This window comes from Seriola dumerili, unplaced genomic scaffold (assembly GCF_002260705.1).
Source record: "Seriola dumerili isolate Sdu_G_001 unplaced genomic scaffold, Sdu_1.0 BDQW01000078.1, whole genome shotgun sequence".
Lineage (NCBI taxonomy): Eukaryota > Metazoa > Chordata > Actinopteri > Carangiformes > Carangidae > Seriola > Seriola dumerili.
In genome coordinates this window covers 2,477,659-2,501,739 of record NW_019174333.1, presented here as the reverse complement: position 1 = coordinate 2,501,739, position 24,081 = coordinate 2,477,659, and the positions used below count along the sequence as shown (strand labels likewise).

The window sequence follows — 24,081 nt, the reverse complement described above, 5'->3', positions numbered from 1 at the left end:
CACACGCACACACACACACACACACACACACACACACACACCACTCAGTCCATCTTCTCCTTGTGAACCAGTTTGGGGGCGTCCACAAAGTCTTGGCCGTTAAACAGGATGATGGCGGCTGTGATGGCGCTCGCAGCCCCCCAGAACATCACATAGGCCAAGGTCTCTGTCCACGTGTCACCTAGAAGACAAGCAGCATTCCATGATCCTGGTTTTCAGCCCATCACCTGAAGCTCTCAAACTTTCATTCACACCCTCCCACCCACCATCAGTTTCAGCTGAAAATATAGCTGCAGGTGGTGATAAGCCATAGACTGTAAAGAAAGATGGACATGACGTCACCCACAGGTTTTCTGAAGAGCGGTTTTGAAGCTCAGAGTGAGCTGCTTCCCCGTCGCCATCTTGGCAGTGACTGACTCCGCCCCAAACTCCCAGCTAATCCAAGAATGGTCAAAGAGGTGGGGTGTGTGGCTGAATGCCGGTTTGTGGCAAGCATTCGCTCACCCACCTGTCACGCCCTCAATTCTTCATAACTTTAAGACTTAATAAAAATGTAAACAGATGAGTTATATAAACAGTTTTCATGAAGGAGGAAATTAGCTCTAGAGACCAAAACTGTTTTTGTTTACATATCGTATCCATTTGTTTTTTTATCCAAAAACAGGAATATTTTTTGGGCTTTTTTATGCCTTTATTTGATAGTACAGTAGAGAGAGACAGGAAATGGGGAGGCAGAGAGAGGGGGAATGACATGCAGCAAAGGTTGTCCGATGCGGGACTTGAACCGGGGCCAGCTGCAGCGAGGACTGTAGCCTCTACACATGGGGCGCCTGCTTAGACCACTACACCACACAACGCCCCATAAACAGGAATATTTTAATGGTTAAATGATAATCAGATCTCCAAATATTTGGCTTAAGAGTGGGATCCTTTCATTTCAGGACCTCTGAGTAAACAGTAATAGATATCTACAGCTGCAGAATTTCATAGCCTCACATTCTAACTGCTTCCCTTTATATCCCCTCACATCTCTGTTCGACTCGAAAAGCAGATTATAGGTCAAATATATAACCTCCTTAATCTGTACAACTCAACACCTTTAGATCATCTGAAAAATGAAGGGGAAGAGGATTTAAATGAACAGATTTCAGGTGCAAATTGGCAGAGATAGGAACTACTCATCATCCATTTGTCAACTACACGCTGTCGTACAATTCAGGACAATACACCGGCTTCATTGGTCAAAGGTCAGACTGTCTAGAATCAGACCAGACTGAGATCCCACACGCCACAGGTGCAGGTAGGCCCCTGCAGGCCTACTACACATGTTCCTGCAGTCAATGTTTAATACTGTCTCTGGAAATCACTGGTGTTATCCCCTTAATAGCATTGAGGTTTGGGGCCTATATGTAATTGTAGTCTATCTAACCTGTTTGCTTTTAATATATAATATATGTATTAATATTTTAATTGTATAAGATCACATACTCTACACTTTAACTTCAAAATACATCACACACACATACAATTATTGTAAGGTGGTAGAAATGTGAACATTTTAGTGATATTTCATTGGGGTGAACTCAGTCCTGTTAAATACTGTGGTTCACAGACAGTGGAGAGAAACTGCAAAGTCACTATTTCTAGTCCAGCGCTGCAGCTTTGGTGTGTGCATCTTCCAGTCACAGGTCATATGTAGATGACTTCGACCATCAGGATGAGGACGCTCACATTCTGCTAACCCCAACCCCCATAGACTCCCATCAGTCCTTACCACAGCAGCCTGGGTTCAAATCTGACTCGGGCTTCCCTCTCTCTTCCCTAACTTTCCTGTCTCTCTCGCTAAGTGTCCCTGTTATAATAAAGCCAGAAATGGTCGAAAATTGTGTATAATTGTTTAATGTATGTATAAAAAATGTATAATTGAGAACGTGGCTGCTTTGAGTGACAGGTGGGTGTCGTCGCAGTTGGCTAGCTACTCACTGTCTGCTCAGGGTCACTGACTATGACTCTGTTTGTGGTGCTGGTTCTACATGTAAATATCATGGTAAATGGACTTGCATTTATATAGCACTTTATATAGCACCTATATAGCGCTTTTCTAGTCTTAATGACCATATTATGTTCACATGTTTTATGAGGTCACCTTGACCTTAGACCAAACTCTAATCAGTTCACCTTTGCATCGAAGTGAATGCTTGTGCCAAATTTGAAGAAGTTCCGTCAAGGTGTTACTGCAATATCGTGTCCACGAGAACGGGACGGACAGACGGACAACCTGAAAGCCTTTATGCCTCTGTGCCGGCTCTGGCTGTCGCCGAAGGAATTAACAGTTACTGGTGACTTTTCTCAAAACCACCTGCACAGGTGAGACCTATTTCACTTCAAATTCTCAAATATGAATTTCTGTATCTTTACAAGGATTGATCACAGAAAAAAGATAATGTGAGTATAGGTTGAACTTACCAGCCATGAGAAGACACACGATGCACATGGAAAACGCCACCAGCATGATGATGGGCAGCTGCAAACAGAACGGTGGATGAGATCAGCGGTCACATTCACTGCTGCTGCTGATAACTGAGAAAACACTTGTGTACTGACCGTGAGGAACTTCCAGTCCTTCTGCACACGAAGAGGAGTGGGTCCATCTGACTCATCAACAGCAAAGTTACCCAGAAACAGATCAATGGAGTCCTGAAACCAGCAAAACCACAGAGACACTGTGACTGGACTGAACACACACACAATCCCAAATCCTAAGTATTTTATTATTGGGGCTGAACATGAAAGGTTAAAGAGGGTAAACAGACACACAGAAGAATAAAAAGAATTTTATGTCCGTCTTCATTTCCAAGAGACTGAAATGCAACTGGAACATTTTACCACAATCTTGTTAAAAACATGTTGCTATAGAGGAGGTGTGTGGTTATTAAACCATGTGCAGTTACTGTGTGTGTTTGTTAAGTCAGTTGACAGCATATTCTCTTCACTGACAAATTCAAGGAAGCTTTGCGTTTCATTTATTCAAGAGAAGAGTTCTCGAAGTTCTCTGATCAGCCACAACAATGACACCAACTCACGCTGCCAAAACAGCTCGGAACCATATTATTCCTTGTTGAATTGAAGAATTAAGAAAGTCAGGTGGAAGTAAAGGTAAATTTTTCAAAATAAAAGCCAAGAGGATAGAATGGCCATCCTGTGGAGTGTAACATTATGCACAGATAGACATGACAAATATTTCATCAGAAGTGTGTGTGTGTGAATGTATTATTTACTTGTGTATCGTGAACTAACAGCCTCATTAATTAGTTCTCAAAACAGTTCATGCATTTCTCCTAACACTGCAACCAGTGCAAAAAGCCTCTAAAACAAAACGTTGTTCACATGTGTTGAAACATGCAAATTCATGTATGCCAACTAACTGTGTGGATACAAAGGAAGCTTGTACAAATACAATGAGAAATGCTAATTCTGTGTGTGTGAGGAAATGCATGAACTGTTTTGAGAACTGCATTAAGAGTTGTGAGAATGATGTGTCTGATGAGTGAATTGCATCACAGCTTTTCAGAAAAACTGTAATATGTGTAAACACACTGTGTGGTCCCTCCCAGATAGTGTTGTCTAAAGTGACCAGCAGAGGTCTCCACTGTTACCACATTATTGTTCACTCTTTCACCAAATCACTTCATATTCTGCTACCTGATCAAGCTAATGTTCACTGTTTATAGCTGCTGTTGGTTGTAGCCGACACTACGACCTTTATTCTGAAATTCATCAGTCAGACATCACATAGTGGACAGATCAATCAGCCACAGTCGTACTAATCATTATCATATCAGCAGCTTTTAGAGCAAAAGCTATAACTACATATAATGTAGCTGTTTAACACATTAGTCGCCTCTAAGGTCGAGTTTTAACACACACCAGACTTTAAAGAAAAACATTCACATTCATAGATATTCAGGATCTAAGCTTCTGCTTTTCCTGTGATGTCGCTTATTTCGCCTTATTTGCTTACTCCACTCCAACTTCAAGACCGTCAGCCACTGCGTGCGTCCGTAACCAATATCACGTGCTGGTCCGCATTTACACCTCTCACTGTCCATCCTAACCTGTACAACGTAGACCTCTATTCCTGCAACATGATTGGCCGTTCGTGATTTATTTGTGGGTGTGCTATAAGCATGGAAATGAATTATATCCAACATTTTTAATGTTTCTATCAAGGAAAATAATTTTGCGATAATTATTGCTATGGTTTAATCACCCAGCCCTAGTGATGATGTATCTGCATCGTACCTGTCTGAATCCATCAGAGAAGTTGTTTTTGTAGTAGCGGATCATGGAGTTCCAGCCATCCATCAGCAGCCCCCACCTGGTCCTCTTCCCCGTCCTGATGGAGAAATGAACTGTATTAAACAGCAGCCATGGTAATGATACTGCAGCGGGACTCCAGAATACAACACACGTTAGCCAACTGATATGTGGTGTGGGGCTGTTACAGTACTGTACCTTGTGAAGTCTGTTTTCAAGGCTCCGGTTCCTGCGTACTGTACAGCGCATGCATTGGCATTGTCAGCCCATGCTGGTTAGAGAGCACACACAGAGAACAGTGAGGACGCGCTCAGAGGCCAGAGCTTCTACTAAACACACCGCACATGCTAACAGTCGGGCCTAGAAGACAGAGGACTTACCGTTCTTGTAGATCTTCTCAAACTCAGCCTGCTCTTCAATCCGCTGGCCCACATTCAGCACCCCCATCCTCTGTCCACACACAGACAGGACACACATACTGGTCAGTCCATAAGCTTTCCAAAAATACAAACCAAACACATGGCCCAGTGGCTGGAAACATGTATTTAAAGAGGTATTCCACCTACATGTATCTTCTAACGTCCATTTGCTTAGTATGTTTGAAATATTACAATTTTTGACGGAATGTTAAGCATCAAATTTGAAGTGTCACTCATCCTGTGATGAATAAAACACTTCTAGAGTTTATGTTGGTTTGCCAAATTACTATTTTCAAGGTCAAGAAATATCTGATGCTTAATGCTTAAGACTAGAATCTCCTTCTCGCGGTTGTCTGCCTCCACCACTCAGACTAGTTTCAGGTTACATCCCTGTTTATCCAGAGTCAAAGAAAATATGTTGGTGAGAATTTTTTTCATAATAGCTGTGAAGCGGTGTGAAGTCTTGTATTATGGCAAAAAAGTCCAAACTGATTTGATTATGAGAGGTCAAAGGTCAAGGTCAGTGTGACTTCACAAAACACACTATCCATCTACCTGACTGTGGCCGGCACAGAAGGACAAAAAACCATAACAGCTATTGAACTCATGTCAGTAGAGAGGACATGGATGTGACTGAAAGCTCTGGAGAAAGACAGTAAGTCTTCTCATTTCTGTTGAAACATGCTGCACATGGGCAGGACCTTAGGGCTGGAATTACAATTAAACCCTGCATTCTCAAAGGATTCTATGATTGTTTTGCCATTCCATGAGGCTTAGCAGCAGCGGGGTTAAAATCACCTGGAGCTGAGACTGCAGGGAGCGTCGGGCCAGCAGGCTCTGGATGACATTGGTTCTGTCCAGGCAGTCCATGCAGTTACTGCGGAAGACTCCTCTCTCTTGGGCCACCGTCTTCCCCTCTGAGTTCACCATGAAGTAGCTGCACACAGGAAAAAAAAAAAAAAAAACTCTGAATACTCCCTCACAGTAAACAGCTGCATATTCACCCAGAACAGCTGCCTGTTAAGTTACCCGTATTCATCTTGTATCTCAGCGACGGAATCCACTAAGATCTGGAGACGGTCCCATCGCATGTGGCTACACTCTTTGTGGAAGTCGAAGGCGATGTAACTGAGGACAGAGGAGACAATGTCGCGGGATTAAAGTCCAACAGGCAGACGGTGCAGAAACACTTACCAAACACTTAACACTAATACAATCAGAGCGTTTACATGCACTTCAGAAACCGGTTACAGTTGGCTTTCTCTAGTAGACTGATGTGTAAATTCACTGCCTGTAGCTTCTGCCTCTAGGCGTCTCCATCAAAACAATAACAAAAGATGCAATTGGTTAACGTTGTGAAATAGCATGGGATCATGGGAGTTGTTGTCTTCACCACCATTACTGTAAGCTCCTCCCGGTTTGGATTCCTTCAGTCAGTGGTTCAGGAAATCAAACAGACCCAGTGATTCTAACCATTAAAAACACTGAATGAAGCAGTTTGACATTTAAAGTCAGTGTTTGAGCGACGCTGTACGGAGGACAGAGACTCAGGGAAGAGCTGGAGCTGAGATTGATGCTGACCTTTGTTCTGATTGTTTCTCTGATAACTTATGAAGCAGACGTTCAGCAGGTTTTTACCAGCAGCTGAATGATCCACAGAGGTGTCCTCCTCTCTTCAGTGACACAGGACAGGACGTCTCCAGCAGCTGGGAGCTGAGCTGTCTAACATTTCCTCAGCTTGTTTCTCTGATAACTTCAGATCCAGACGTCCGACGACTAAAATCCTTCATCTGCTTCAAATACAGAGCTGAAAACCACCAAGGTGGAAAAAGTGTATGTGGCTTAAAACTAGATAAAAGTCAATGTTGAGCTTCTGTCAGACAAACACAGATCTGGTGACTGTGGAGGCCATTGGAGTTCAGTGAACTCATTGTCATGTTCAAGAAACCAGTTTGAGATGATTTGAGCTTTGTGACATGGCGCCTTGTCCTGCTGGAAGTATCCATCAGAAGATCGGTACACTGAGGTCCTAAAGGGATGGACATGGTCAGCAACAATACTCAGGTAGGCTGTGGCGTTTAAACAATGTTCAATTGGTACTAAGGGGCCCAAAGTGCGCCAAGAACATATTCCCCACACCATTACACCACCACCAGTCCGAACCGTTGATACAAGGCAGGATGGATCCAAGCTTTCATGTTGTTTACACCAAATTCTGACCCGACCATCCGAATGTCTCAGCAGAAATCAAGACTCATCAGACCAGGCAATGTTTTTCTAATCTTCAATTGTCTGATTTTGGTGAGCCTATGTGAATTGTAGCCTCAGTTTCCTGTTCTCAGCCGACAGGAGTGGCACCCGGTGTGGACTCCTGCTGCTGTCGCCCATCTGCTTCAAGGTTCCACGTGTTGTTCGTTCAGAGACGCTCTTCTGCATACCTCGGTTGTAATGAGTGGTTATTTGAGTTACTGTTGCTTTTCTACCAGCTCAAACCAGTCTGACCATTCTCCTCTGACCTCTGGCATCAACAAGGCCTTTTCTCCCAGAGAACTGCCGCTCACTGGACATTTCCTCTTTTTCGGACCATTCTCTGTAAAACCCTAGAGATGGTTGTGTGTGAAAATCCCAGTAGATCAGCAGTTTCTGAAATACTCAGATCCGCCCGTCTGGCACCAACAATGATGCCATGTTCAAAGTCACTTAAATCACCTTTCTTCCCCATTCTGATGCTCGGTTTGAACTTCAGCAGATCGTCTTGACCATGTCTACGTGACTAAATGCATTGAGTTGCTGCCAGTTGATTGGCCTATTAGATATTTGCGTTAATGAGCAGTTGAACAGGTGTACCTAATAAAGTAAGATAAGATGCGCTTTATTGTCCTGAAGGAAATGTGTCTTGGACACATTCAGAATCTGCTGTTAAAATACAAATCTCACACTGCATAAATATGTCAGTCATGCACATGTACACACACACACACACAATACCAACACCACATATACAGATGCTATCAGCCGACAAATTGCACACCGCCCGTCCATCAGTCATGATGTAATGTACAATAAAACTAGTAAGCAGCGTTACAGAGGCTGGCTCTTGGCCATTTTGTTTTTCAGGGCTTTGATGGGCAGCGGTACAATATGTGCATGCTGAATATGGGCCTGTTGTTTTTTAAATGTAAACACGTTTGTACTGAGAGGAACATCTCTGCACTGTCTCTGTCTCTGTGCTCCTACACAGACACACACAGCATGAAAAAGGTCTGGAGTGACACAAGATCTTCTGCCTCTAATAAAGTTACAATAAAACCAAAATATGGTCAGGGGCAGGAGAGAAACCTGATCACTCACCTGCTGCATGTATACACAGAGTTAGAGTAACCTGGTTGCCACAGTGCAGGTAAACACATTGTATTGTGGTTTCTCTGATTAACATAGTTACATAAGTTGTACATGCATTCTCAGCTTGATTATTGTGATGTACTGTATTCAGGTATTCAAAATGCTGCTGCTGGATTATTTCTGGATTAAACAGGTTCACTCGCCTCCCTTCACTGGCTCCCTGTTAGATTTCAGATTGATTTTAAATCTCTGCTCTGCCCCCAATTACATATCTGATTAATTGACATGGCCCAACTGACAATTTAGATAGGTGGAAGGAGGCCTGCTGATCACCTCAAGGTCAAGGTTTGTGACTAAGAGCCCCGACACAGTGGAACTCTCTCCCGACTTAAATCAGACACTGTAAATCTTTAACTTCCTTTAAATCTCTTCGTAAAACGCCTTTTATTTGTCTTAACCTTTGGTAATGTCTGATACGCATTTTATTTATATTGTTTTATCTCTTATATACAGTATATATCCCATATTTCACTTACCGTCAGATTTTTTTGGATAATGTTAATTTGAGGTGTTTTTTATTTATGCTGTTTTACACTTTTTATTATGCTCTGGTTCTTTGACCTTTTCTTTTATCTGGTTTTACCTTTTTTCTTGTGAAGCACTTTGTAACTTTCGTTAAGAAAGTGCTATATAAATAAAGTTATTATTATTATCATGATAATTATTATTCTAAGTGACTGTGTACTCAGTGAACATACAAACTGGGCAAAGCATTGGGCGACACTTACCTGAGCATACCATTGTTCATGCCTGACACCATCTTTGCAAAGGCCTGTTCTAGTGGCTTCTCTGAGCCCTTCTGATTCACCTGGAACAACAAAACACACATCTGTCACAGAGTCTTTCTTCTCTTTACTTTTGAACCAATAACGAAGAGCTTTAAGGAGAGTCCTCACCAGGTTGAGAATAGTTTGCTTTCCATAGATGAGGAGCTGAGAGTCGAAATGCCTCTGGAAACCATCCATCTACACAAAGTTTTCAAGTGGTTAGCGTCCAATTTTCACATTAAAAAAAAAAAAAAAATCACTATTTAGAAAAAAATACACAACGCCTCATCTTACGTGACTGGTGGTTTTGCTGATTATAGGTTTAGGTTTGTATTTGAGGTTGGGCCTCTGGCTCCAGTAAAAGGGCATGGAGCCTCGTGTCTGGGGATGAAAAAAAAAAAAGTTAAGTCATTTCAAAAATCATTTCTGAAATCTTGCACTTCTCAAACTTAAATGCTTTAACTTCTGATCTAAAAGACAGAATGAGAATATGAGCAGCCCTAATAATACTTGCCTGTACAAATGAAGCCTTTGCTCCCTCATACAAAACTATCTGCTCAGTCTCCACAAAGTTAGCAGCATGGCCCTCAGAGTCGATGCCTGTGCAGACAGCAGGACAGTGGTGAGGTAGACAACATTACCTTCTGCTACTGTTTAGCTGCTTAGGAAAATGTGATGGCTGTCGGCTCCTTTGCTCTCATCAAGACGTGACTCCACGCTGCTTGGTGCAGTTCAGCAGTGACACGTCTCAGGGTCTGTTACCTCTGACGTAGTATCTGACGCCGGCCCGGAAGCAGCTTCTCCTGGATATGAGGATCCACTCAAAGATCTTCCCATTTATACGACACGGCTTCATGACGATGACTGAACCAGGACGGTCAAGGAAAAGTTTAGCTCAGGATCTGATCTTATATGATCTTATTTCATTTTATCTAATCTCACCTCATCGTATTTCGCCTCATCATGTCTCACCTCGTATCTCGCCTCATCGTACCTTATCGCATTTCATCTCACTGTCTCATCTCAGCACATCTCTCATTTTATCTAACCTCATCGCATCTCATCTTATTCATCTCATTGTAACTCATCTCATCGTATCTCATATCTCACTTCATCTTACTCACGTCATCATATCTCATCGGGTGGTATCTCATATCTCATCTCAGCACATCTCCTCTCATTTTCTCTTAACTCACCTCATCGTATCTCATCTCATCTCATCTCATCTCATCTCATCTCGGAAAATCAGAAAACAATAGACATTCAGTGGAAAGGATACATCCATGGACAACAGGAAGTGCAAATTTATGAAGCTATGGGGAAATAGTCACAGTTATTCTGATGAAGTAAAATAAGATGTTCACTAGCATGACTGAAAAACAAATGGGCCATGGCTCGAGAGTAACATGTGTTACCTCTGGCTGCGCAGCAAGTTCTCTCAGGAGGTTCCCGTTCCACACAAACCTCTGATCTGCCTGAAAACCATAAGCAAGTAAGATATCAACACATGATTGATCAGTAACAGGAGCAAAGGCATATGACACTTAAAAACAATGATCATTGTGAAGTCATTAGCTCTTGATTACTATTTCCAACATCTTGTGGAATCCATGACATGAAGAACTGAGGCTGTTTGAGAACAAAGGGAGGAACTACCCAGTGTTTGTGTGGTGGTGTTCCTATTAAAGTGCTCTGTGAGTATAATCATGCTTTGGATACACACACAATACTTTAATATCAATAATTGATAGTTTGGGTCTGCGTATAAACCTGTACAGTTCGTTACTGCTAGTGGTCCTGTAGAGCAATATGTCGTGTTCTACAGGCATGTGAACAAGGTCACACACATGCATACATACCACAAACACAAGGGTGATATGACACAGATGGCTGGCATGACAGAGAACAACCATACTACCATTTCTGACCAAAAACACTTGAGTGCAAAAAACGTTTATCAATTATTTATGATAATTGTTTTGTTTTCAAAGAAACAAAATCGATATGCAGCACTTTTCTGCCAGAGGAAAATGCTGTTTGGACAACACGCCCTCAGGCAGTTCATCCAACGTCTCACCCTCTCCAGCAGACTCATCTCCTGGAAGTCGGGGCTGGTGTTGGCCAGCCGCTGCAGTGTGTGTGTCAGGTCGTAGTCGGTACAGAAGTAGAAGCCGTCTGTAGTCAGCACATTGTTGATCATTGACAGGAAGGTCTTATTCTCCTGCGACTAGAAGAGGAAAGGAAACAGGCTTTTAGATTTCAGGAAAATTCATGACGATACACTTTGCAGAGTGCAGGAAACTGCACACTACTTGTACTGTATGTGTTGGGAATGCCCGGATGCAACTTTTCCTCTCCATGTACCTCAGCTCGATCTAATCTACGTCTGCTAACTGCCAGGGATTAAAGCTGTTGCATACCAGGGCCTATATTTATTCAGCTTCCAAGAATAACACTTGGGGACGCTGTAAAGTAAATATGAACACAAGGTCCGTATTTCTCAAACTGCTAAAAGTCCAATTTTGAACTTGAATTTTGAACTTGAATAAAAAATAATAGTAAAAACTTACTACTTAATAAACTTTCAAGAGACTTTTTAAGTCAAAGACATTTGATAAATAGTTTTTATTCTTAACTGTTTATTTCCCATGTTAATTATCCCTGGAGGTTTAAAAGGTTATTTACTGTATACATGTGATTTTAAACATTAATACATCAGCGAACAACTACTTTCTATGTAAAGATAAAGTTGAGTAATGTCATCCTGAGCAGAGAAGAAACCCCCCCCCCCCGTGTGTGTTGTAATCCAAGTTTTTCTGTTCTTTGTTTTGGTATCCGGTCTGGTAGTGCACAAACGTGTGCGTGTGAGTCCCTCCTGTTAACCAGTTGGTCCTCCTCACATTTATAAACACAGGCTCCACCCACAGGTGAGATGTCACAGTGCAATACGCAGTGTTCAGGTGAAAGAGAATGTCCAGAGCTTTGTCCTCAGACAAAGAAAGAGATAAGACCAAAGCACAGGTGGACTGAGGACTACCGGCTCAAATCCTGGTTGGCTGGTGGGCCGTCAAAACATCCATAAAGTGTCATTGGTGTGGCCGGTCCCAGTGGATCAGTCCAAGACTGAATTTCTTTCCCAGTCCAACCGTGGAGCCAATACTGGTCTGGTTTACTGAGAGGAGAATCCTATAAGCTGCTAAAGGGTCCAGCTGGACTCAGAACTGTTTTTTCTTCTTCTCCATGTGTCATTTGATGGTTCATAATGTTTTGTCTGTAATGTAATAATGTTTTCATTAGTGGTGGCTACAGTAGACACTATAACGTTAGCTAACTTGCTGTTTCCCATATTGAAAATGTGTTTGACAAATACTGCTATCTCTAGCTGGCTAACTGTCAGCATTGCTGTGAAGCATATCACATCAATGCTAGCGTGGGCTAATGGTTGTGCTTAGATAGTTTCTTGCTAGTTCTTGTGTTCACAGTAACTTTCTTCAGTTGAGCTTCTTGTTGTGTGTTTAGCGACACTTTTGTGTCATTTGACATCTATGACATCTAGTGGCAGTGACGATCATTTACAGAACCTTTAAATACTTCATCCAAATAAAATAAGCTTCATAAAATAATCATCATTCTATACGTTCTCGCAGAGGAGCATTTTTTAAACAAATGTACAATATGGCCGATGGAGAGTCAATCTAGACTTGTACGCTTGACTGGTAGTAGGAGACAGTCACTTAATGAATGTGTCTTAATGCTCACACTCAGCAAAGAATGTTTTTACCCTGAAGTTGGAACTTAGGGACGTCATTCTTAGCAGTTTGATAAACACAGGCCCAGGTCTGAGCCTGGCCACGCTGCAGGTAGTCTTCGTATGGGAATGAGAAAATATTGAGTTTGAGTGACTGACAGCCTCTTTGACATGGGACTATAATGTTCTCTTAAGCTTACAGCCACACTAAATCTTTGTTGCATATGAGGTAAATGTTTGGTGTTTTAAAACCAGCCGGCTACACACGTTCAAAAGTAAACCAGAGACTGACTACAGCTGATTAAATCTGCCTGCTGACAGAATGGGTGGTTGGACACTAGAAATGAGAAGCTGCTTTTGTTTATCTGTCTCATATCAAGGAGCCATTGTTTCAAAGGCAATAAGAATTTCAATTGTAAATGTGCCACCATGTGCCAGGCCTGAGTGGAAAACTTTGACGGATAGCAACACCAAGTAAGGGTAGGGTTTTTTTTCATGGACTCATTAGCTCGCCCTTCCACCTTCCCATTCAGTCTTATGCAGCAGTGACAGTTGTATCAGAGAGTTTCGTGCCTTGTAGTCTCTGCTGGGCTAATAGGATCTGGCTGCTAAGCCAGTTAGCACAGAGAGTGAGGCCTGTCGTTACACCTCCATCCTTTCACTGTTCACTCACTCCATCTGCTTTCTTACATTCCTCTCACTTCATCAGCTCTGTGCTTTCCACTGTTAACTGTGATTAGATTTTTTTTTTTTTTTTAACGTATATTTTTTGGGGCTTTTTATGCCTTTATTGATAGTGCAGTAGAGAGAGACAGGAAATGGGGAGGCAGAGAGAGGGGGAATGACATGCAGCAAAGGCCGTCCGATGCGGGACTCGAACCGGGGCCAACTGCAGCGAGGACTGTAGCCTCTACACATGGGGCACCTGCTTAGACCACTACGCCACACGACGCCCCAGTGATCAGACTTATTGACTAGTTTGTACTGTCACTACCATACAAAAAGAGAAAAATGTAAGTATCATCTGCTCGGTAAAAGCCACACACTCTGTTCTACAACCTTCTCATTGTTTTCTCATTTCCCATTTCTCATTGTTATTTCTACACTGCATACACAGTGTTTTACCATGAATTACATAGTTTCCAGCTGCGACTGATCTTTCAATTAGTACACCAGGAATAGAAGCGGCAGCAGATTAATAATGCACTGCCTGCTTCACTGAAATAAGATAGCACTGACTGCAAAGACCGACTGAAGCATGAGGTCTCAATCAGAGAGTGGACGCCCGTGAGACGCCCACACAAGTCATCTCAATCTCCAAACCACTCACCACAGCAGTGTGATAGTCTACTGGTCTATCACACAGTACCACAAAAGTATTCACAACCTCTGTCATTAACCTCAATGAGCAGAAAAAAAAAATCTGAAAAAATAAGTGACTGCTGTCTCAAATGTCATGAGAACAACAAACTGGTAGTTTCAGATCAGGAACACGTCACCTGTGATGCGGCTCGGTTACAGGTTACTGGAATGTTGGATTTCTTTTCATTATTAATTAATTTCTTTCATTTTTTTTATTTTATTTTTGACAGAAAGGTCACTAAAATATCACTGTCTCCAGATTCAGCTCCTAAAATGGTTAAAAAATATATCTATATTTTTTCATTTTTCAATGACATGTTCAGATTCAGCCTAGACACTGAAACATCTAAACTTTTCTCTGTCTTTTTTAGCTGGGAGCCGCACGTCACGTGAAAAATCTAATCTCTAGATCACCTGACACAGCACGGTGTAAACTATGTGTAGTAATTTACTAATTACTTCTGAGTACTCATGGCTCAGACTGTCAACATGCTGATGGGCGTCACAGCTGGTGTGATCCCATCACAACAATGTAGTTTCAGTTGAGCTGATTTTATATGACATCATTTAAACTTTCCTGCTGCAAGATCGTCTTAAAGAGGACCTACTATGGCCATTTTTACTGTTCACATCCTTTTATTCTTGCTGTCTGATAAAATACATTTACATGCGTCAATGTTCCGAAAAGACATTATTTTTCTTCTGGACATCGTTTTTCACTGGCACTTCAAGTGAAAAACTGACCAATCAGTTAAGTGCTGTGCCTTGTGTGGGGGCGTGCCAAGCTTGCAGGTGGGCAGTGAATATTGACGTGAATAGGTCAAGGAAGTAATGTCTGGACCCCCAACAAGGCAAAATTGGGTTTTGCCCTGACAGAGTTTCTCCCTTTGGTGTGAACTTTGAGCCTTGTGACTCTGGAGACCATTTACATGCACAAAAACCTATATAACACACTATAGGAAAGGGAAAACTCAGAAAAGCATAATCGGTCCTCTTTAATAAATAACAACTAAGAATATTTGTTTCCCTGAAAGTTTCATTATTGCTTATTTAGACATAAATATTCTATGTTGCAAAGACATATATAAGATTTCATGCCAACTTTTTGTGAAATACTCTCGTTCCACCCAGAGTCAAAAGAAAATCTACATCACTTTCATTTGACTGTGTCCAGTACAGAAAGTCCTGGAGCAGTTTACACTAAAAGCACAGGAGAGCTGCTGAGTAAGCAAAAACTTAAGCTGTTCAAAGGTCTTCTTCTTTTCACGTGTGACAGGGCCAGGATGTTTGAAATAGCATTAACTTCAGGTAGTCATTAAAAAGCCTCTGTGTGGAAAAGATTTCTTATCAGTAAAAACACCATCAACAGGAAACAGGGTGAATCTGCAGCAGTGTGTAAGCTGTTAACACGAGTGAACTGTTCTAGTGAGCAGTGTTGCTGACCTGGATCTCCGAGAGGTGCAGCACTGTCTTCTTGTAAGAGATCACATCAAAATCCACTGCCTTCCACACGGCGTGGCCCAGGAGGCTGCCCACGTTCCTCTTCCTGGTGATGACGATCAGGTACATCCCTGTGCGGTGTGAGCGGTCAGTCACAGCTGTTTCACTGTACAGGCTTCAAAGACAACACCATGTCGTATCACAGAGGAACCTACCTGCCACCAGGCGAATGGTTCCCATGATGCCACATATAGGCCTGGTGACTGCTGAGGGAGGAACATCCTTTTTACCTACGGTAGATTGATAAGGCAAAAACAATCAATAACCCATATGCTTATATGTTATCTTGATAAGGATGCATTGATTATTTGTTCAAAAAGACGTTTGAAAATTAATCTACCATGGAGTTTCATGAAAACAAAATGGCATAATATAATGTGCAGAAAGATCACGTCTTGAATGATATGATGCACAAAGAGGAAGCGTATGACTGTATGATGAAAGTGTTGTAGAGTTTAATGTGACAACTGGGGAAAGCTCACTGACGTTCCCCACATATTCTTTTCACAGTCCGATTCCATCAATGATCAATTTACAAAAAAAAGGTGAAAGTTTTTCCCTGTGTATTGACAGGTTTTCATCTAAAAAAGGTAAATGTCTGTTTAAATAGGAAGAGGAACGTGTCAGTGCTCCAGGGACATAAGAACCACGCTGATGGGACATTCTGAGCTGTCCTAGAACATGTACTGTACCACTCAGGTGGTGAATGATAATATGTGGAGGTGTGCAAAAAAACATTCATCATTCACTCTTCTGACAGTTTCTTTATTTGTAATGCATTGACACAGAAACATGACAAAGTGAGTCAGTTACACTTGGACAGCTTGTACTGCTGAAATTGAAAGCTAGCGTAGCCACATTTTCATAGCCTAGCCTGTTAGCTTAGCTTGACCTCTGCCTGCACTGCAGCTTTTCCTCTGAATGGATGTTTCCAATGTGGCATTATTTGCTCGACACAAGTGAAATCATTCAAAACACAAACTACTTGTGTTCATTCGCCTGCTGCTGAATGCTACGCTAATTACTAGCTGCTACATCCATGGTATGGTCTAATATTACTGAGCTGGATGTTTGTCTGATGCTGCGTCAGATTCTCAACATGATGAAACTGTTCATAAAGTCACTTTAACATTTGATTGTGTGATCATAGTTGACTGATCTATGTGAACTTGTCACCGTAGGAACAGCGGTTACATCACCTTTGAAACGAGCTGCAATGTTACAGTGCACGTACGTCATACGTGTGCTCCAGCACTTAAATAAATAGAACTACACCTACCTACATAATATATGTATGTATGTATGTATGTGTAAATATGAAACATATACCGGCATATACTGTATGACCTATTACCGACTTTGAACCTCTACTAATACACGTGGAGAGTGAAAACAAAGATCAACAGAAAGGCTTCAAAAGGCGGTGACAGCTGAGATAGTGTGTCTCAACCAAAGCTTAAACAGTTTTGTCTGTTTATGTCAGTAATGCTCAATGTCTTTAAACTTTCGAAGACTTTCTACCTGTGAGGGTCATCTCATTTGAGACCCTGTCGATTGCCAGCACAGCGTCAGCCCCCTCATCGCAGGCCTCGATGAAGAACTTCTCTGGGGTGGTGTGCCTGGGAAAGAACAGAGAAGATATTAAAGCTGATTAAAAGCTTGCTCCTGTAGCTTGCAAATGTTTCATCAGCTTCACCGAACATCTCAGTGTCAATGTACAGATGTAGCTCAGGATGCTAATGTTCTCATGCTCCAAAACATGTCAGCTGCTAGTGTGGCAGCAGCCACAACAGCGAGAGGTCAAACGATGCAAGGAGCATGACTGACTGATCTGCAATCCAGTTTGACCACTTACAAGCTGTTTAATTAGTTCTAGGTCAATAGACTGAACCAAAGTAAAGAGAGACAAGAAAATGGTAGACTTCATTTACCTCAAATGCAAAGGGAGCCAGCCTTTATTTATAATTTCCCCTGACTTTAAAAACATATTTCATCATAGTATGTGTATGCTTCCCTGTTTTCTTATCCATTTCTCTATATTCCCTAAGTATACTGAACAAAAATAAATTCAACAATTTTGTTTTTGCATCCATTTTTCATTGAAAAGTGTATCTGAGACTTTCTATATACACAGAGGGTTGGATTCCTAGGGTTAGGGTTCTTATCCACGAGACAGGAAAGGTGTGGAGAGGCAGGGGTATGAGGTGCAGTGACGCTGCACCGACTAGGAGTCAAACAGTGGACGTTGCAGCTTAACCCCTGGGCCACTGGGGTTCTCAAATTAAGACATGTTTAATCTGGAGCGCTTCAAAGCACACTACCCCAAAAACGCAAGGTGCAGTGACACTCCCAAACATATCCTCTGTGATTAGGTCACAGCCTGAGGCTCAAAGTCTGCCATCACAGTGGGATTAAAAGAGGATCAAAATACAAGCTAAGCATTTGATGTTTTGGAGGTCCTGAGGGGGCGGTGTGAGCAGAGAGTCCTGGACGGATCATCATATCCGCCCTGCTGAGATGGTCTGAAGAGAGACACTGAAGATGGTTTCAAAAGGCCTTCTTGACAAGGAAGGAGCCCAACTGTGTGAAATGAACTGGAACCATGATAAGGTGCACACTCACTCAGTACTTCATCATTAGGCACACCTGTACACCTGCTTATTCATGCAATAATCCAATCAGCCAATCACATGGCAGCATCATGCGGGTACAAATCAGGAGCTTCAGTCAATGTTCACATCGAACATCAGAATGAGGACAAAATGTGATCTCAGTGACTTCGATTGTTGGTGTCAGATGGGCTGGTTTGAGTGTTTCTCAAACTGCTGATCTCCAACCTTGAGGTGGATGGACTACAACAGACCACGTCAGGTTCTACTTCCTGTCGCCCAGACCAGAAACCTGAGGCTGCAGTGGCCACAGACTCACCAGCACTGGACAGTTGAAGACCTGGTCTGATGGATGTGGATTTGTGCTGAGGCAGCAGATGGTGGAGTCAGAGTCCGAATCCATGGATTCAATCTGCCCCCCCCCCCCCCCCCCCCCAGTCTCCAGGGGCCTCATTTATAACTGTATCATTTGCACAAGTAAGTGCCTGAAAGATGCATACACCACTTCCCACGCTCAAGTTGGGATCTATAAACACAAACTTGACAGGAGAATGTGTGCACCTGAAAGCGTGACCCATGCGTACGAACATTTTAGAGACAGGAAAGATTGGCGACACAGAGGGTGAGGTGTTGAACTGAAGCCTCTCATATCATACGTCACTTATTGATCCACTTCATCATAAACATTCAGACCTGCTTGTGCGAGTGAGCCAGAGCTATTCCATAAGCTGCGTCCAAATGTAAAAGATATGAACCAACTCTGATCAAGTTCTGCTCAATATTTCATCAGCGCTCACACACACATTAACAGCTGCTGCAGCCGTCAGCCTCACACTGTGTTTTGTGTGTAACGCTGCCTCTATTCTCCACAGGAACAAAATGCAGATCAATATCCATGAGGGATTTTAATTCACAATTTAAGGTTAATTGTGGGAGTGTTTTGGGTGGAGCTTGAGGCTTGCCGAAGTGCACAAATTTTCAAGTAGATTGATTTCTAAAGGGAAATTGCATGAATGTGTGTGTGTGTGTGCGCACGGTTTGATATGTCTTATTACTGCTAAGCTACAGATACGTGCAGCTTTGTAGTCAACTGTGAATCTGACACCCCTGTGGAGGTCTCTTTCTCTTGTGGGGAACAATTACATAATACACTAAACCCATGATCATCTGCGTAGAGCAAACCATGTACAGTAATCACAACAGCCCTCACACTCTCACCACATTTCCTCATGTCTGTCTCCACTGTCAAACTACTGAATAAAGTGAGAAGAGAGAGAGAGAGAGAGAGAGACTAAGTCCACGCACTCCACCAGGTGAGCAACCAGGGCTATCTCTATAAGATCTTTCTTATTTAGTCTCTCACACAGAGCACAGCCTCCGTCTGGATCCACAATAGTTTATTCTTTGTTTACTTCAACTCAAGAACGTAAAAGACTTATTAGAGGCAGGTCTTTACGTCTAACTCCCTCTGTTTGAGATGTAGAGTTGGTCATAGCGGTAAGTATGAAGATTCTCCCTCTCTCCTGCACTCTCTGCTTAGTGTGTCTTATGTTTAGTTATTCCTCTGTCTCCTTTAGTACATGTAATGAATGTAGTTTATTTGCTTAAATGGAGATGAGGCTCAGTGTATTGGAAGTGCTCCTCCTCTTCCCTGCGGTAACAGAGCAGCCGGGAAACCAGAGCAGCTCAGGAGGCTGCGGATCGGCACTCCACTGACCAGTGGTGGAAATATTATCAGTCAGTCAGTGACATTAGCAATTATAGGGCTCTTACGTCCCACCCAAAATGCAGGTAGTGGAATAAGCAAAAAGAAACAGAAAGTCAATTGAGAGAGATTGTTAAATATTAAATACGGCAGACACGTTCTGATAAAGCCGCTTGATTTGATATGTTAGCTGGAGCAGCAAAAGTTTGAGTAACACAGATTTAAATCCCTGCTACACAAAAATGTGACCTCAGTGGAGCTCAGGGTGATGTAGCGAAACACTCAGCTGCTGCACTGGTGACAAAGCCACACAAACACTCTATTGTTGCCCTTAAGTAATCTAGACACACTAAACATGCCTGTGCTACACCAACACAAAGTCGAAATAATAACTGTTACTGCCGCAACTGCGCTTTACTTTAACATTACTACTGTGCTGTTTTTTCCTGTATTAAAATAACTGCTGGTTTTCATTCATTTCAGTGGAGCATAAAAAAACAACTTGCAGTGACTTGAAACCTTGTGCTTGGTCACCATCCACAATTAAAAACTGTGCAATGCATCATCATGTAATAATAACAGCAGTTTGAAATTTCCAAAACTACACACGATCTTCACTGGAATGTATCAAGTTTCAAGACTTCTCAAAATGATCAACACACAATAATAAAATGAGTGTAAGTCAATGGCTGACTGCAACGCAATTTGAAAGGCAGACATATTAGTATGGTAGAGACTAGGGGTGGGCATGATTATTCGATGATGGATAATTGATCGTTAAGAATTTTGTCGATCACACGCAATCTGATTGATCTAACGTGTGTATCAACGAGATTGTGTTGTGTAGTGTGTCTTGAAGCAATGCAATGAATTTCACTACGTGGGAGCAACCAGCCCGGGGCGCAATTTAAATTTTCAACAGAGAACAATGTATACGGTCTTCTTGGAATGAAGATTTCATTGAGGAAAAATATGCTTTTTGTGTATTTTCTGCCACAGGCATTTTTTAATATAAAAAATGTATAATGAATCAATTATTTGACAGTAATTTTCCTGATGATTGATCAAGGAAATTTCTTCAAGTGCCCATCCCTAGTAGAGACCTGGGGAACCCAGAACCCCCATGACACAGCAAGTTAAATGACTAATATGATAAATAAAACATATTTTCACCAAACAAATTATGTGTTTTTCTGACTTTTCTAAAAATTATTACTTTTTAGTGTCAAATACTGGAAAGTTTTACCTCTTCAATCAAACAGGCTGAAGAAGGGGACATCAATCTTAGGTTAAAGTTATACATTAATTCACCTACCTAAAAAGGTCCCATATAGTATAGGTAGATGTCCATGTGTTGTTTGATTATAAAGCAGGTCTAGGTTCTATATTAATACTGTGAAAGTATCAAAGCGCTCAGTCCACAGAGAAATGCACACAGCCTGTATTCAGAAACTGAGCCTTAAACCCAGTCGTCAGGACTTCTGGAAATTTGTGATGTCACAACAAAGAAGTCACCACTCTCAGCAGAGATACTTGAGAAAAGAGATGGCGCATTTACAATAATCTCCTGTAACTCTGTCAGGTGAGTGTCTCAACCTCTCCGCCAGTAGCCGATCAGTAGAAAATGAACTTTGTTCGAGACCTGTTTGTGTCTCAGCAACAAACTCAGAGATCTGACAACACAGATCTCTCTTCTCTGTTGGTTCTGGTTCTAGTCTCACTGCTGCAGTACAGCTGCCGACATCGCTTTCCAGCCACACAAGTTTAGAGGTTAGTTAAAGCTGAAATAAAACTTGAGATTATTTGCTTGATATTGCTATTATTTTTTATTAATATTGAACTGTTTTTGAAGGGAAAACAGAGTATAATTAGACTGATATGATTTTATTCTTGGTTGATCAGATATTAAACTAGCAAATAAAAACAAGCAGCAAAATCAAGTGCAATCTCATAATATATTAGTGTTATATTGTGTTGTTATGTTTTGACATCAACAAGCAATCACGACCACGCCCACTTAAGAGACAGGAAGTGTAGACCATTTCTTCCCATTGGCACTAATGTGTTCTTCTGTTATAGAGTTATATCTTTGCTCTCAGCCACGCCCCAAGCCCTGCCCACCTGAGCCCACCATCCATCCTTGCAGGATTTGGTTTCTTTGAGTGTTTACCTGAAATCTGTTACATTTTTATTGTATCACTCAGAAAACACTCAACCACTGAGCTGTTGTTACTAGAGCTCCAGAGAGAAGGCTGAGAGGGGAGATGTAAAACTACAGAGATGGTTTTTGGTTCTTAAAACCACAAATATATCTTCTTATGCATCAACACTTCAAATAAAACACAGAAGAAGAGGAAAATATATGGAGCTTTAATCTATGTGTTCTATAGTCTACACGTTGTTTCAAAGGCATCTCCACAATGCCTGTATGTTTCAGCTGGAGTAGTACAAACCTCTTTATTTAAACTTGTATCTGGCGCTTAAAAACCCACCATGTCAGCATGCAGAGGACGAGGAACACTCCTCATCCTCACTAACTACAACTGTCAAGATAGGCTGACACAGTACAGGTGGCAGGAAGGACTGGTAGGACTGGACAGCCCGCACTGTGAATGAGGGATCAACCAGGGTGTGTCTGGGAAAGTACACAGAGCTGTGTCAACTACCATGAAAGTTATAGAGGACAGAGGGGGCAGGCTGGTTGAATGGAGTCTCCAACAGACCCCGGTATGGTAAAACTGACGACAGACCCGTCAACAACCCTGCTGCTGCTAGCTAGGTTAACTAACTTTCTGCCTCCCTGTTCACACTAACCAACTCCCTGTTGGCCAACGCTGACAGCCGCACACACCTCCTGCCGACTCTGCATCACGGTGCCAATGTATATTCTTCATAATGAATGAGTGCGGAGTGAAACTTGGCCGGTTCTTGCTCTACCGGCCGAGCCCGTCAGCGAACTTCAGCTGCTGTGTCATCTAACCCGCCGCTAACTCCAACTACCGGCTAACCCGCTCAGAACCGCCGCCTCATATCCGTCTTTTGACAGACGTGGAAATAAGAAAATGGATTTTAGAGAACGATTAGCCATATTATATGTACTTACAGATTGTATCTCTCGTAGGCGGTCGCCATCTTCGCTCCGTCTACCTGACCTCAGTGACGACAGCCGTGAGTGGGTTATATGTATGTGTGTGTGTGCGCGTGTGTGTGTGTGTTGCCAGATACGAGCTGTGTATCCCGTAGAGGGCGTCGTACTTAAAATGCGGATTTCCCTTCCAGCCCATGTGAACCTGGTACCCCTAAAAGGCCCGATGATGGGTGGTACTTGTAGTTCATTCACTGCAGCTAGGTGCCTTACGTAAATTGGCAATCTTTTATTACAATCACACTCAGGGTAAATACAGAAACAATGCAAACAACTAAGCAAGCATTGTTAAGAATAAGAACATTATAGGTCAGAAAAAAACGAATAAATTAATAATTAGAAAAACTAAAGAAAAATAATGAACTTAATAAACGAAAAAAAATATTAAATTAAAATAAAAATAAAAACTAGAAAAATAAAGGGACAAAATAATCTGTCAGGTATTAAAGTGCATATATGTGGGTTGTTTGTTTGTTTTTTTAAAATATAAATGCATTTAAAAAAAAACAAAAAAAACAAGTATTTTGCTAAAAGAATGAAATTATTATTCACAAATTCCATTTTTTTTTTTTGTTTTCTATTTGGAGACCAAACTTTATATTTTTATATGTTAGAAAATTGTGATTATTGCATGTTATCCAATACTGGAAAGCCTCCCAAAGGGTCCAAGTTAAATTACAATATAAAAAAACTGATGTTCTATGGTCTCAGTGTTGGAATTAGAAGATTAGTAGATTAAAATCTACATTAAATTTTTGGTGTAAGAGGTCATTACAGGAAAAATCTCGTTAAATATCTTAAAATGAATTTCTTTCACTTTAGGTGGGACTGGAAAAGAGCTGAAACTGGTTCTTACCTGTATTAGAAAATTGCCGGTGTATTCTCGGGAACATTTGTTTCCTCTTGATGGAAAACAACTTGAAGTGAGGATGGTGAGGGTAAAAATTTGTTATTGCATTTTTTTTTATCTACAAAGCTATATCCATCTCTGACCAAGGAAAGCTTTTTTTGGAATTACCACAGAATAGATTGTGCCTTGGGTTTGTATAAACTATTTTATTTCCCCTAAATCTTAGCTGTAAAGACCAGTTTCATCAATGCAATCAT

The 24,081-nt window shown here is 41.7% G+C and overlaps 1 protein-coding gene across 1 annotated transcript; it reads right to left on the bottom strand.

Annotated features, from left to right (window-relative positions):
- Positions 1-23,017, bottom strand: LOC111220862 (phosphatidylinositide phosphatase SAC1-B). The gene is made up of 20 exons (XM_022744116.1): positions 22,933-23,017; positions 17,037-17,134; positions 15,671-15,745; positions 15,459-15,586; positions 10,983-11,132; positions 10,321-10,380; positions 10,185-10,218; positions 9,668-9,769; positions 9,420-9,505; positions 9,200-9,286; positions 9,035-9,103; positions 8,867-8,946; positions 5,766-5,864; positions 5,535-5,673; positions 4,698-4,767; positions 4,516-4,588; positions 4,303-4,396; positions 2,605-2,697; positions 2,467-2,524; positions 1-181 (listed from the first exon to the last, which is right to left on the bottom strand). The coding sequence occupies exons 1-20, from the start codon at positions 22,959-22,961 to the stop codon at positions 45-47; spliced, it is 1,761 nt and encodes a 586-aa protein (XP_022599837.1). The 5' UTR covers positions 22,962-23,017; the 3' UTR covers positions 1-44.
- Between the last annotated feature and the right edge of the window lie 1,064 nt (positions 23,018-24,081).

What these genes read in the sequence shown, in the direction of transcription:
- LOC111220862 (XM_022744116.1), bottom strand. Translation starts at nt 22,961, where the DNA reads ATGGCGACCGCCTACGAGAGATACAATCT. An exon ending in CGTCAGATACTACGTCAGAG is followed by an intron (nt 9,506 to 9,667) that starts GTAACAGACCCT and finishes CTGTCTGCACAG; the next exon opens with GCATCGACTCTGAGGGCCAT. An exon ending in TCTCTGATGGATTCAGACAG is followed by an intron (nt 2,698 to 4,302) that starts GTACGATGCAGA and finishes TGCTGGTTTCAG; the next exon opens with GACTCCATTGATCTGTTTCT.